General features: G+C 47.7%; 1 protein-coding gene across 1 annotated transcript; it reads right to left on the bottom strand.

Moving 5' to 3' along the window:
• Window positions 1–5,647: 5,647 nt before the first annotated feature.
• LOC128412436 (secreted frizzled-related protein 2-like) lies at window positions 5,648–14,900 on the bottom strand. Its single transcript, XM_053385347.1, has 4 exons — window positions 14,589–14,900; window positions 9,958–10,472; window positions 8,586–8,663; window positions 5,648–6,613 (listed from the first exon to the last, which is right to left on the bottom strand). Exons 2-4 carry the CDS (start codon window positions 10,463–10,465, stop codon window positions 6,303–6,305), a joined length of 897 nt encoding a protein of 298 aa, XP_053241322.1. The 5' UTR covers window positions 10,466–10,472; window positions 14,589–14,900; the 3' UTR covers window positions 5,648–6,302.
• Window positions 14,901–15,729: the final 829 nt, after the last annotated feature.

Consider the following 15,729-nt stretch of genomic DNA (forward strand, 5'->3'; position numbering starts at 1 on the left):
ATCTGGATGGGACTTACTTCTAAGTAGACATGAATAGACACCGTTAGTCCCTTTTATATGTCTTGGGCCCAGGATATCTGAAGGAGTGTTTTATCCCAAACGAATCTGCCCGGGGGGAAGCCCTTCTCTCTGTCCCACCACCCTCTCGGACATCTTTGGTGGGGATGCAGGAGAAGACCTTCTTGGTGAAGAAGAAGAAGAAGAAGAGTTTGGATTTGATATCCCGCTTTATCACTACCCGAAGGAGTCTCAAAGCGGCTAACATTCTCCTTTCCCCTCCTCCCCCACAACAAACACTCTGTGAGGTGAGTGAGGCTGAGAGACTTCAGAGAAGTGGGACTAGCCCAAGGTCACCCAGCAGCTGCATGTGGAGGAGCAGGGAAGCGAACCCAGTTCACCAGATTACGAGTCTACCGCTCTTAATCACCACACCACACTGGTGGTGGCTTTCAAACAAAGATGTGCTCTTCTAAGCCCACATCCCCAGCCTGTTCACATTCCTGTCTACGCTGGCTTGGTCACGTTCACAGAATGGAAGATGCAAGGTCCCCAAGGATGTTCTCTATGGGGAGCTGGCCTCAGGCGCCAAGCCAGTTGGCAGACTAACTCTGCGCTACGAAGATGTCTGCAAACATGATATGAAGGCTGGCAACACCAACCTGCCCTGTGGGAATCCCTTGCGGACGACCGCAGTGCCTGGAGACAGGCAGTCGAGTTGTGCATCTGTAGCAGTGACCAGAGGAGGAATGACCTCTGGGAGGAGAGCAGAGAGAAGAAACGCCCGGGTGCATCTGCAACAACACAACCGGACGCCTTCCTCTGCCCCAGCTGCAACAAAACATGTCTCTCCTCTATCAGTCTCTACAGTAGGCACTGCAGCCTTCCAAGAGTTTGACTTCAGCCCCAAAGGCACGCTCCTCCAGTAGCTATAAATAGTCTGGTACACTAACCACTACATCTCACAGCCAGTGAGACCCCCCCCCCAACTGCATTATTCCGAAGCATGTAACTTTTCTAACAAACCACATCCAGGTTAACTGCTGGCTGCCTGCCTTGCTTTTAAGTGACCTCCGATATAGATAGGTGCGTCTTTTGAATTTGGTACCCACACCAACTCTTCAGGGTGGGGATAGTTCAGTAACATCAATGCCAGCCGTCATTGGACAGATATAGTTCGCCATAAGGTGGTCATTCAGCATGAGAAATTGAAGAAGCAACTATTATATGGCGGTCATTTTATCATCAGAAGGGAATGGGCAGCGGGGATCCAAAAAGATGAAGAAATAACCTCATGCGTTTTGCAAAGGGGGTAGGATCTGTGTGGGGCAGTTTAATAGAATGAGTAATAAACCAAAGGGAATTGGTTTCCTCACAGATTCTGAGCTCTGGGAGTGACCAAGAACCATGGGGTGTAGTGGCTAGAGCAGGGGTAGGCAACCTAAGGCCCAAGGGCAGGATGCGGCCCAATTGCCTTCTCAATCCGGCCTGTGTACGGTCCGGTAATCAGCGTGTTTTTACATGAGAAGAATGTGCACTTTTATTTAAAATGCATCTATGGGTTATTTGTGGGGCATAGGAATTCGTTCATTTATCCCCCCCCCCCACAATATAGTCCGGCCCCCCACATGGTCTGAGGGACAGTGGACCAGCCCACGGCAGAAAAAGGTTGCTGACCCCTGGGTTAGAGTGTCAGACTAAGACTTTGGAGAGACCAGGGTTCACATTCCCATTTGACCACTTGAAACTCGCTTGGTGGGACGTTGGGGGCCAGTCGCTGCCTCTCAGCCTGCCCTACCTCACAGGGTTGTTGGGGGATTAAATGAGGAGGGGGAGAATCGTTCAGGCCATCTTTGGAGAAAAAGGCGATGCAGCAAATTAATAAAAATGCTTCTCCTCCTCTCTGCCTCACCTGAAACAACAGAGGCAGCGCTTCCGCCAGGACGCTGAGGACACAGGTGTGGGGGGGGAGGCAATTCTTACCTGCTCAATTTGTGTCCCACCTGGAGGCTGGGATGCAGAGCCCTTCTTGACTCCCCTAGGCGTCTGGGGCGAGAGGCTGAGTGGAGCAGCATCCCTCCTGCCCAGAGCCATAAATGATGGATGGTGTCACCTAAGCCGCCTCTTGGGTTTCGCTTCGCACCTGCCGTCATCCTGGCACAGGTGCTTCCGAGGGAAAGGTGGAGGCCCCTGAAGCCTCTGCAGAAGCAAATAAGCCGCTTCACAGGGCTACAGGGAGGGTAAAAGGAGGGGAGCTATATCTATGAACCTTTGCATGAAGGGTGGCTCAATAATAATAATAATTTATTATTTGTACCCCGCCCATCTGGCTGGGTTTCCCCAGCCACTCTGGGTAGCTTCCAACAAAAGATTAAATTAAAATGTCACACATTAAAAACTTCCCTAAACAGGGCTGCCTTCAGATGTCTTCTGAATGTCAGGTAGTTGTTCTTCTCTTTGACATCTGGTGGGAGGGTGTTCCACAGGATGGGTGCCACTACTGGGAAGGCCCTCTGCCTGGTTCCCTGTAACTTGGCTTCTTGCAGGGAGGGAAGTGCCAGAAGACCCTCAGAGCTGGACCTCAGCGTCCAGGCAGAACGATGGGGGTGGAGACGCTCCTTCAGGTATTCTGGGCTGAGGCTGTTTAGGGCTTTAAGGGTCAACACCAACACTTTGAATTGTGCTCAGAAACGTACTGGGAACCAGTGTAGGTCTTTCAAGACTGGTGTTATGTGGTCTCGGTGGCCGCTCCCAGTCCCCAGTCTGGCTGCCGCGTTCTGGATTAGTTGCATTTTCCGGGTCACCTTCAAAGGTAGCCCCACATAGAGCGCATTGCAGTAGTCCAAGCGGGAGATAACCAGAGCATGCACCACTCTGGCGGTGTGGTCTGCGGGCAGGGAGGGTCTCATCCTGTGTACCAGATGGAGCTGGTAAACAGCCGCCCTGTACACAGAATTGACCTGCGCCTCCATGGACAGCTGTGAGTCCAGAATGACTCCCAGGCGTGCCAATGCGTTCCAGCAACGGAGCGAGCCCTTTTTGCATCTATGTTCTTGATTAGGAGATTTTCAAAAACCAAATTCCTCAGTGCCAAAAAGCATAACTGGGAACACGTTGGAACAAATCTCATTTCACCTCAATTGTTTCGGTTCCCTTTGAGAAGGGCCAGTTTCTCCTCCCCTGATCCCACCCGCAAGTCTGGGCTTGACCTGCTTCCTTTCAGAGGCTCTGAGACCGAGATTAGCCTAGGCCATGCATTTAGCCGGAACTCTGCGAGGAAAGGAGAAACTGAGCCTGTTGAACTTCCGCCCCCCATTCAGCTTGCACCACTATCGTTGCTACAGTGCTCCCTCAGGTTAAGTACTTAATTCGTTCTGGAGGTCCGTACTTGACCTGAAACTGTTCTTAACCTGAGGCACCACTTTAGCTAATGGGGCCTCCTGCTGTTGCTGCGCTGCTGGAGCACGATTTCTGTTCTCATCCTGAAGCAAAGTTCTTAACCCGAGGTACTATTTCTGGGTTAGCGGAGTCTGTAACCTGAAGCGTATGTAACCCGAGGTACCACTGTATTTCTTAAATTTGCCGGTGGCATCATTTTGCCCATGCTCAAGAACCACCACCAATGTTGTGGTGGCAAATGCCATCAGTTTTGCAGCCTGGCTCACCGTCTCAGATTCCTTAAAAGACCCAGGCTGGCAGTGTAGCGGATAAGAGTGTCAGACTGGGACCTGGGAGAGACCCGGGTTCAAGTCCCCTCCCTTGGCCACGAAGCTCGATGGGTGAGCTTCGGGCACCAGTCACTGCCTTCTCTCAGCCTCATTGACTTTACAGAGTTGTCGTAGGGATTGAATCAGGTGTCGGGGGAAGAACAACGTGTAGCACCTCCTCGGAGGAAAAGGTGGGATATACCGTAAATAGAATAAACAAATAATAAATAAGAGAAGCTCCGTGGATGAAGAGGTGCTTTATGAACAGCCTCTGCCCAAGATCTTAACCTGAGAGAGACACTTATTTGACTTGTAGAACACGTGTGCCTCTGAGTATGTGCAGAGTGCCTTTCCCCCTCATCTCTGAGCTAACCAGAGCCTGCTCCTCCCCTTTCTCTCAATACACGTCTGAGTCCTTTCTGCTGAGGCCCTGTCCGACTTGAGCTTCCCTCCCGGCCAGAAACCAAGAAGGAAGCAAGAAAAAAGCACACCAAGTGGAAATGTAAAGAAAAAGAGGGTACCTTTTATCACATGTGGTGGACCTGCCCCAAGGTGAAAGACTTCTAGGAGAAGATTTATAATGAATTGAAAAAAATGTTGAAATATACATTTATTAAGAAACCAGAGGCCTTTCTTCTTGGAATAACAGGTCTGGAACTGCCCAAGAAAGATGTTAGATTGTTTTTGTATGCCACAACTGCAGCTAGAATTTTAGTTACAGAAAGGTAGCCGTGTTGGTCTGCCATAGTCAAAACAAAAAAAATTTTTTTCCCTTCCAGTAGCACCTTAAAGACCAACTAAGTTAGTTCTTGGTATGAGCTTTCGTGTGCATGCACACTTCTTCAGATACCGTGTGCATGCACACGAAAGCTCATACCAAGAACTAACTTAGTTGGTCTTTAAGGTGCTACTGGAAGGAAAAAAAATTTTTTTGTTTTAGCTAGAATTTTGTTAGCTAAGAATTGGAAAACACAAGAAGTTCCAACAGTGGAGGAATGGCAGATGAAGATGATGGACTTTTCGGAGCTGGCCGACCTGACGGGAAGAGTCCGCGACCAGAAGGAGGAGGAGTACCAGGAGGAATGGATGAAATTCAAAGACTATTTAGTTAAATATGCTAAGATAACTTAATTGGAAAAACTTGCAAATACCAGAAAGGCCTAGGATTTAAATATGTGATGTTAGAGAATAATATGTTTAAAGTTAAAATGAAAAGGAAGAAAGATGTTAAGTGATTAAGTTAATTTTATGAGAAAATTGGTTTTGGAAAACCATCACAATGAAATACCCTGAAATTCAGCTAGGGGGATTTGAGGAAGTCACTTAACAATGTTACCAAGATTGGATTAAGTACAGCTAAAATGTATGTTTGTTTTTTTAAAAATTCTGGAAAATCAGTAAAAAAATTAGAAGGAAAAAAAGCACACCAGGAACTCAGGCCAATATAAGTTTCAGTCCCTACTCGCAAATTAATAGTCAATTGTAACAAAAACTAATCCATTCAAAAGTATGTATTCTGGCAAGGATTACAAACTCAAATAGAGATTACAAACTCTAACAGAGATTAGAAACTCAAACTCATAAAGATATGTATAACACCATAATTTGTTACAGAATTAGAGATAAGAGTTTATGAGTAGAGATAAGTTCATGTTAGTCCATAGTCAGATTCGACGTGAAGGTCTGAGTTTCAATCATTGAGGAGAAGTCAGAAGTCAGTTATGGATCAGAAACCAGGACAGGGCCCTGTTTCGACGTATTCACCTTCATCAGCTATTTTTAAAGGGTCGTGTAAGTTTGAAGACTTTCGGATAAATATATCCTGTTATTTTCTATGTTTCTCAGAGATAACAACTACGTGTGGCCTGAGTTCTTGGTGTGCTTTTTTCTTGGTATATTTAATAACAAGAACTCCAATTTATTTAATGTTAGAAACCAAGAAGGAACGTTCACAAACGACCGTATATTTATTGATTCATGTGTTAAAACAAACGTTTTAGTGGATAAACAAGCCACGAAATGCGAACACGCAGTATAAAATGCTGGATTTCCGGGGAAATATCACACCCACCCCAGTAGTCTACAAATTTGAGTCTGGGGAGGAACAAATGTCTGTAGCTCTGCCGTTTCCACGCAGAGGTAAATTCTAATCCGGATGGACGTTTGAAATGGTGGCACCCTAGAGCTGGAAACTGGCTAGCAAGAGAGGCCTTTTGGCTAGGAAAGGAAGTTGCTTTTGTGCCTGAAACTGAGCATAATTTCTGCTCTTCAACGCCTCGCCTCTGCCAAGTTGCATCAGCGCAAGACAACTCTGTGTTTCTGGCGACCAACAAAGGCTACCTTCCCCAACCCCTGGCCAGTGAACTTTTATCCAATATTAGATACCATATCCTAACACCACCTGGAGGGAGTGTGGGGCACGCCAGAAGCCTGGCTAAATCTAAATGCATTGTCTGGCTTGAACCATAGACGCGCAAAGTTGGAAGGGACCCCACAAGGTCATCCATCCCAACCCCCCGTTATGCAGGAATTCCGCAGCAGAAGATAAATCGCAGAACCTGGTGACGGGAGGGGAGGAGGAAACGCCACCGCCTCTGCTTAACACTGCATTTTCCGCACGGCCCTGGTGAACTTCTTCAGCTCCTTCTCCCCCCGCCGCCACCTCCTGACCCAGGAGAGGACGAGCCGGCCAGCTACCCTGTGCCCCATGGCAAGGACCACGGACCCAGGCCCTGCCGCCGTCACTTCCTCGCAGGAGCAGGCCTCTCCGTCGGTCAGCCACAGGACCGGCTTCTTCAGCTCTTCCTCCGACCAGCCGTCCTGCCTGTAAAGGGTGCGCCCCCGGAGGTCAGGGGTCACCTGGAGGTCCCCGTCGATGGCAGATGAAGATTTGATGCTCATTTTTAAGGCTGCGGGAGACAGGGAGAAGTGGGGGGGGGGAAGAGACAGGGTTAATAGGGAGGCTCCTCTGCAAGTTGGGTTTTTTCCTCTCCTGTTTTGCCCACCTCGCTCCCTGCCGTCAAGGGTGCCCCTGCAATTCCTGTACCCATAGCTGTCAACTTTTCCCTTTTCTTGTGAGGAATCCTATTTGGAATAAGGGAATTTCCCTTTAAAAAAGGGGAAAGTTGGCAGCTATGCCCCCCACCCTGACCTCTGTATGCCTCTTCAGCAGGGCCAGATTTCGGTTTGATGATGCCCTAAGCTATTGAAGGTAATGGGGCCCTTTATATGTCCAGCTGTCCATTGTCAACAACAAAATTGTCGCTGCTTTTTGTGTTGAATATATGCTATATGGTCATTTATGGACCCAATAGGTATCTAAAGCCATTTGCACATAACAAAATAGGCATTTTATCAAAGTGATTGTGGAACTGAAATACAGTTAGGAAGAAGTACATTAATAGTGAAATAATTATTAAGCTCTAACTTAAAATGATTTTTTATTCACAACCAACTTAATAATGCAAACACATTGGCATTTGGCCATAACAAAAGTTCCTTTAGAAACACAATTTGCAAAGACTCCTAATCTAGTCTCTAGAATCTTGCTATAACATGAAATAATAATAGCTGTAAATATATGATGCAAACTACTAATAATTATAAATAGCAGAATGTAAAGGTAAAGGGGCCCCTGACCATTAGGTCCAGTCGTGACAGACTCTGGGGTTGCGGCGCTCATCTCGCTTTACTGGCCGAGGGAGCCAGTGTACAGCTTCCGGGTCATGTGGCCAGCATGACTAAGCCGCTTCTGGCGAACCAGAGAAGCGCACGGAAACACCGTTTACCTTCCCGCAGGTAAGGTATCTACTTGCACTTGCTTTCGAACTGCTAGGTTGGCAGGAGCAGGGACCGAGCAACGGGAGCTCAGCCCGTTGCGGGGATTCGAACCGCCGACCTTCTGATCGGCAAGTCCTAGGCTCTGTGGTTTAACCCACAGCATGTAGGCACCCTTTATATAGAAATGAGCAAACCAGTGATATTTTAGGGAGCAGGCTAGCAGGCGGGGCCCATGACTTCCATCATAGGAGCCTACACAACAGTGGGGCCCTAAGCTATAGCTTGTTATCCGGCACTGCTCCTCATAGAATTACAAGGTTGGGAGGGACCCAAAGGTCATCTAGTCCAACCCCCCGCAGCTAATTTGGGGGCAGGCAGGCAGGTTGTAGATGCTGATTATATTCACATTCGTGACTTGAAACACAGCAGTATCATTCCATCCACTGTTGCATTTCAAGCTGCGTTTGCACAGAGAGGTGTTTTATGTTATTTATTTATTTATCAATCAAATATACTACCAGCCCACTAAAGATCTCAGGGCGGTTCACATCAGAAGGGGGGTGGGGTATGCCTTCACCAAACGTGCAGGACTTTTTTGGGGTGGCCTCCACCCCAACCTCTCCCCACCCGCCCGATGTTCACGAAGCTGTCAAATGCACCAGCATAATGGCTGTTAGGGGGTGTCTACATTATGGCTTACCCCGTATCCAGTTTTGTAATCAGTTTGACGGGGGCGGGGTGGGAGTGGGAACCATAAAAAAGCAGCACTAGCCAAGAAACTACAAAACCCATACGGATTTGGCCGAACGTCTTGCGAATGTGGCTTCAAAAATTAGATGCGGAATAATTGGTAATGGGAGCATATTCTGAGTCAGTGCGCCAGTTGAGCAACATTCGCGAGCGCAATGAATGAATGGCCTTTCCTTCTTTCCCCAGACACTTCCCAAACCATTTCTGGGGATCCCCCAGTAATTTGGGGGTTGAAGGAGAAGAGAGGGAAGTGCCATTTCACTTGTGGGCGGTTTTCCATTCACGTGATTTTTTCTCCCCAGACCTACAGCACCACTTTCCCCCAGCCAGCACACAGAACGAGAGACTCACCAAAGTCCTGGCTGCAGACGTTCTCCAGGAATTCCTTCTCCCCAATCTCAGTATGCAGACAGGCCGCACACACTGTGTCTGGAGGAGCAAAGGAGATATATCCTAAATATACCCAGCTCCTTCAACTGTTCCTCATCAGGCTTGGATCCTGGGCCCTTGGTTCATCTTGGTCGCCCTTCTCTGCACACCTTCCAGCTTCTCAACATCCTTCTTCAATTGAGGTGCTCAGAAATGGACGCTGCCTTTCCCAATTGAATCCCAGCATACATATGCTGATATCTATCAGGGCAGGTACCCAATTGACCGGGTCGCATTGACGCACTGATTTATTTTATGTCTTGTGTTTCTGTTTTGTCTATTGCACTTGCTTAAGGAAAGAATATGTCCGACCTGCCTCTCCAAGGAGCTCAAGGCGCTGCACGCAATTCTTCCCCCTCCTCGTTTAAAACCCCAACAACAACTTTGTGAGGTAGATTGGGCTGAGAGAAGCCAGCTGTTGTAAACAAAAATATGCCCTTTTTCCCCTTATGGGGTATCCAAGAGCCCGTATAGAGTCCTTACGTGGGTTCCCTATTGGTAGGAGAAAATAACAGAGGCCAAGCAGAGAATATTGAGAAGCAAAGCAGCTAGTAAGCCTGATCTTTATTGATCTGTTGCAACAGGGTGCTCCCCTCACCTGCAGGAAAAGAGGAGGAACCCAGAACCCAGATGTATCCGCCCTTATATTGACATTTAAAATTGCCCGCCCTGGAGTTCAAGACCACCCCCAGATACATCATACCTACATCACAGAAAAGGTGGTCTACAGCAGAAATCTGAGTGCCTTGTTTATCTCGTCTGACAGGTTTACCTGTTAATCCTCACTTGATTGGATTGCCTGGGGAGCCTGGCCAGTATTTTGTAATGACAAATACTTAGTTCCTGAGCCAGGTCACAGGCTCACACCCTATTCATATCTTAAATGTGCCCTTAAGACAGGATTTGTGGAGGAAAAGACAATGGGGAGGCTTTTCCATTTTCCTTTGACCTTGTAGAGAATACATTTGGACAGTTTGGGAATCAAAAATGGTTTCAGGTCGGTCTTCCTGTGCTGATCTATGTACGTGCTTGGTTGGTCCACGTAAGAACATTTAACATATATCTAAGACCTCAAAATTCCTATCCCACAGCGAAGTGTGCCCAAGGGAACTTCATGGCCGAGGCAGGGTGTGTTACTCGAACCCATGTCTCCCAAGTCCTTGTCCGACCCTCTGAGGGAAGCAATGAGGGGGGAAAGGCAACTCAGAGGGAAGGGAGAACTGGGCTGCTTGTGCCCCTTCCCTGGACCTCCCTGGGGACTTTCCCACCCCGGCCACCTGGTTCGCTCACCTACCTTCTTTTGGGAGCCGCACCCTGTCGGCCGGGCCGGCCGGCGGGACGCAGAGCTCGTTCCCCCGGGGGAAGCGGCTGCAGTTGAGCATCTCCGGCCAGGGGAAGCCGAAGGCGGCCATGACAGGGGTGCAGCCGTCCCGGACGGCCTCGCAGAGGGAGCGGCAGGGGAAGATGGGCTCGTCCAGCTCGCTGATGCAGACGGGGGCGAAGAGGGAGCAGAGGAACTTCTTGGTGTCTCGGTGGCACTGCTTGGTGAGGAGGGGCACCCAGGAGGCGGCCTGCTGCAGCGCCTCCTTCATGGTCTCGTGGCCCAGGAGGTTGGGCAAGCGCATCTCGCTGTAGCCCACGCCGTGGCACAGGCTCATGCTGCTGGGCACGGGCTTGCAGCTGCTGCGGCGGCTGCTCAGCTGCGCCAGCTGGTAGGCGAAGGAGGGCGAGGAGGAGCAGGAGGAGGGGAAGGAGCAGCTCCAGGCGGCCAGGAGGAGAGCAAGTGGGATCGGGACCTCCATCAGAAGCCTGGAGGGGAAAGAGAGAACTACAGTGGTATATTGGTTCTCAAACGCCTTGGTATTCAAACGCCGGAAACCCGGAAGGAAGTGTTCCCTCCACCACAAAAGAACAGAAAAGAAAACAAATCACCTCACATACAAAGAAATTTTCCCATATAAAATAAAATTATTCCATATATCGGGACTTCCGTCATCCTCAATAGGGGTCTATCATTACCTTGTTGACTGCATAATTGCATTTTTTTAAACTTATTGTTAATTGTCCACATTCTTGGTAGAACATATCATTGCAGAAGTTATTCAAAACATGTCAAAGATTTTATCTGAGAACAATGTTCTTTTAAATATAATTTGAATCAATCCCATTCTTTGTTAAATTCTTGGTTTGTCTGATTCCTAATTTTCCCTGTCATCTTTGCAAATTCTACATATTCAAATAACTTCGCCTGCCATTCCAATTTAGTTGGTATTTTATCTCCCTTCCACATCTAGCTATTAACATTCTCACCGCAGCAGTTGCGTACATAAATACCTTTCTTAATTCTTTCGCTATATCTGCAGCAATAATACATAACAAGAAGGCTCCCAGCTTTTTGATTTGAAAGTTTTTGAATGCTCATTAGAGATGATTTCCCAAAAGTTTTTTAAAATCTTTATTACATTTCCACCACATGTGATACATTGTTCCCTCTGATTCTTTACATCTGCAGCAAAGATTTGAGCTGGTTTTATACATTTTCGCCAGTTTGCTTGGTGTAATGTACCATCGGTAGAACATCTTCATAGAATTTTCTTTTAAAGTATAGCAAGCCATAAACTTTAAGTCATTTCTCCAAAGCTTTTCCCAAGAGGCCATTCATAATAATTAGCATAATTAATAATTAATTAAACGGCTCTGAGGGTGCGATCGAGGCAGGGATGGGAGAGAGGTTTGGGGGCTAAGCAAGGAGGAGCAGGGTTGTGGAAAGTAAACTTGAAATTTACAGATTGCATATTATTGAGAGGGGAGGCGGGTGGCGCAGTGGGTTAAACCACAGAGCCTAGGACTTGCTGATCAGAAGGTGAGCTGATCAGAATCCCCGCAACAGGATGAGCTCCCGTTGCTCGGTCCCAGCTCCTGCCAACCTAGCAGCTCGAAAGCACGTCAAAGTGCAAGTAGATAAATAGGTACCGCTCCAGCGGGAAGGTAAACGGCGTTTCCGTGCGCTGCTCTGGTTTGCCAGAAGCGGCTTAGTCCTGCTGGCCACATGACCCGGAAGCTGTACGCTGGCTCCCTCGGCCAATAAAGTGAGATGAGCGCTGCAACCCCAGAGTCGGTCACGACTGGACCTAATGGTCAGGGGTCCCTTTACCTTTATATTATTGAGAGAGAATTATATGAAAATGATGTATAGATGGTATATATCACCGGTTAAATTGGGAAAAATGTATAAAAAAGAAAGAGTGTTGGAGGTGCAAAGCAGAAGGTACGTTTTATCATATGTGGTGGGATTGCAAAAAGGTAAAAGCTTATTGGGAAATGATATATAATGAGTTGAAGAAAATGTTGAAAATAACATTTGTAAAAAAAACCAGAAGCCTTTCTACTAGGTATCTTAGGCCAAGATATACTGAAGGAAAAGAGGACATTATTTATGTATGCCACTACAGCTGCGAGAATGTTAATTGCACAAAATTGGAAGACTGGAGAAATACCAGCTAAAGAACAATGGCAAGAGAACTTGATGAACTATGCAGAACTGGCAAAAATGACAGAAAAACTAAGAGAAAAAGACAACAGTGACTTTGACAAAGAATGGGAACCATTTATATTATATTTGCAGAAACAAAGAAAGTCTATAGACTTGATGGCAGGATTTAAATAAACATTCACATCATTAGTATTAGAAAATGTGTAGAAGATAGAGAAAGAATATGGTGTACTTATTTTCATCTTTATGTTTTTAGATTAGATGTTATTGTATTAATATGTTATTAGTATTATTTTCTTTTAGGAGGGAGCAAAGTGGGTGAAAGGAGAAACAAACCAGAAGCGGAAGTTGGGGGGAGCCCAGGAGGGGAGGGAGGAAGGAATGCATAGCAAATGTTAGGAATATGAGATGTATGTAATGAATGAAAATGAAAAATGAATATTTTTTTTAAAAAAAGCAAGGAGGAGCAGGGAAGGAGCGTTGGTGCAACTGTCACCAACTCACATCTGAAGATGCCTGATTAGGTTTTCACATAGGCAAATATAGCCAGGTCTCTGCTGCCATGGAACTTACAGAAAAGGGCTTGGGTTCAAGAAGCAGGGGACAACTGGCGTTTGTCTGCTATTCTAGGCATGGGGAGCAGGGAGAAAGAAGGAACAGGAAGAAGACAAAGTGGGTTCAGCAAAGCAGGGGAGTGGAGTCAGGCAGAAATGCCACTGGGAGAGGACAATGTGCTACTAGAAGGCGGGGAGAGTTAAATATTTGGCATACAGTGGATATTTCATGCATTGTTTTCCAGGCTTGTTACCATTTTCTTCCTTCCTCTGGCCCAGGCTTCCTCAAACTCGGCCCTCCAGATGTTTTGAGACTACAATTCCCATCATCCCTGACCACTGGTCCTGCTAGCTAGGGGTCATGGGAGTTGTAGGTCAAAAACATCTGGAGGGTGAAGGTTGTGAAAGCCTGCTCTGGCCAGTTGGTTAGAGCCTGGTGCTGATAACACCAAGGTTGCAGATTCGATTCCCATATGGGACAGCTGCATATTCCTGCATTGCAGGGGGTTGGACTAGATGATCCCCAGGGTCCCCTTCCAACTCTGAAATTCTATGTGTTGCACCATAAGAGAACCATAACATCATCATCATCATCATCATCATCATCATCATCATAATTTGTATCCCGCCCTCCCCTGCCAAAGCTGGGCTCAGAGCGGCTAACATCAAATAAAAACACAATATACATAAAAACAAACAAACAATTGATTAAAATGCATCCCAAAATTATTTCAAATAAATTAAAATTAAAATTAGACTGGACAAATGGCCATCCTCAAGTTAAAATTGAAAGCGGTTAATACTCACCAGGACCAACTATTTCCACTGATATTATAAGGACCTGTGAGCGGGCTGGGAAGCCTCCTTCGTACTTGTTCATACAAAGAGAAAATGAGTCAGACTGAACCCTGGCCAAAGGCCTGGCAGAACAGTTCTGTCTTGCGGGCCCCGCAAAAAGATGTCAAATCTTGCAGGGCCCTGGTCTCTTGTGAGGGAGTGTTCTACCAGGCCAGGGCCACAACCGAAAAGGCCCTGGCTCCGGTCAAGGCCAGTCTAAACTCCCTGGGCATCGGGATCTTCAGGGTGTTGTTATTTGTAGATCGTAAGGTCCTCCGTGGGACATACCAGGAGAGGTGTCCCATAGGTACGAGGGTCCTAGGCCATATAGGGCTTTGAAGGTTAAAACCAGCACCTTAAACCTGATCCTGTACTCCACTGGGAGCCAGTGCAGCTGGTATAGCACCGGGTGAATGTGATCCTGCGGCAAGGACCCCGTAAGGAGTCTCACCGCGGCATTCTGCACCCGCTGGAGTTTCTGGGTCAGTTTCAAGGGCAGCCCCATATAGAGTGAGTTACAATAGTCAAGCCTGGAGGTAACCTTTGCATCGATCACAGTGGCTAGGTCAGGGCAAGAGAGAGGTAAGGGACCAACTGCTTAGCTTGGCGGAGATGGGAAAATGCCGCCTTTGTTATAGCTGTAACCTGCGCCTCCATAGAAAGGGAGGTGTCAAAGATTACACCCAAACTCTTGATGGAAGGTGCTGGCACTGGTTGCGCCCCCGCAAGAGATGGGACATCGGTCCATTTGGCTCCGAATTGCCCACCCAGCCTGGCAGTGTCCCCCCCAGGGCTTTGTGGAGAGACAGCATTCCCAGCCCTGCCTGGAGAGGCGTGGGGTGGGGTTGGGGTGCGAACCTGCCTCCTCCTTCTGCAAGCCAAGCAGCTGCCCTGCCTCTGAGCCACAAACTCCTTTTCTGCAGCTCCGCAATTTGCGCCTGGTTCCAAGCTTCCCCCCAGTCTGGGCTTCTGCTTCAGCCCTTTGCCCTCCGTCTGACTTTCACCCCCTTTGAGAAGAGCCTCCCCAAGTTAAGGTTTTACCTGGCTGGGTCTGGCTGGGCAGGAAGCCCTCCTGAAGACAGGATGTTTTCAGGTCCTCTGGAAAGGCGAGGCTGCAGCAGCGGCAGCCAGGGATGCGTTTGGTCTTGAATGAGCAAGACGGGGAAATTTAACTGCAGGGAATCCGGTGGGGCTCACAAAAGGGCTGTAAAAGGCGGAAGGGGGGGGAGAACCCACACCACCCTGTAATTATACCTCAGTTCTCTCTCCAGAACAATAAACTTAAATCTGGAGGCTGTTTGTTCCCCCCACCCACCCAAACTGAGGTCCCCCTCCTTCTCCTCCTAGTTTTGGCTAAGGCACATATGCCATGCTAAATGGTTTCTGCCTTGGAAAGCAAAAAACAAACAAACCCACGCCTCAGAGCAAAAGCCACTATCTCTCCCAGCCATCAGAAAAAAAGAGGTTGAAAACTTCAAGAGAAGAGAGGGAGGGAGACCCCAAACAGCAATGCATTTCCTTAAAAGCCTAGATAAGGAGGAATTCGCTTCTCAAAAGCTGCCTCCTCTTGCCCCCGAGCACATTTAGTCTGCATACTTGGTCTGACATGTATCCCACTTCAGTGGGGCTTCCTCCCCGTTGAGCATGTCTAGGACCTCCGCCTTACAATCACGGTTTTTTCCTCTTTTCTCTTGCCAAGGTGCATAAGTCAATTAGCGAAATCTACGCCTGAGGGAAGTCCAACATCTGCATGAATAAAACAGCGAGGCCCAGAAGGGCTCCAAAAGGAGCTCTCCGAACCGAGAGCAGATGCATGGTCAAATGGCAAATGCAATTCAGTGCAAACAAGTTTAAAATTATGTGCGTGGGTGCAAAAAAAATATACAGTGGTACCTCGGATTACATACGCTTCAGGTTACAGATGCTTCAGGTTACAGACTCCGCTAACCCAGAAATAGTACCTCGGGTTAAGAACTTTGCTTCAGGATGAGAACAGAAATTGTGTGGCGGCAGCAGCAGGAGGCCCCATTAGCTAAAGTGGTGCTTCAGGTTAAGAACAGTTTCAGGTTAAGGACAGACCTCTGGAACAAATTAAGTACTTAACCCAAGGTACCACTGTATATATATATTCCTAATTTCACATACTGACTCATGGAGCCTGAACTGGTGGTGATAGACCAGG

The sequence above is a fragment of the Podarcis raffonei genome, chromosome 4 (assembly GCF_027172205.1).
Source record: "Podarcis raffonei isolate rPodRaf1 chromosome 4, rPodRaf1.pri, whole genome shotgun sequence".
Classification (NCBI taxonomy): Eukaryota; Metazoa; Chordata; class Lepidosauria; order Squamata; family Lacertidae; genus Podarcis; species Podarcis raffonei.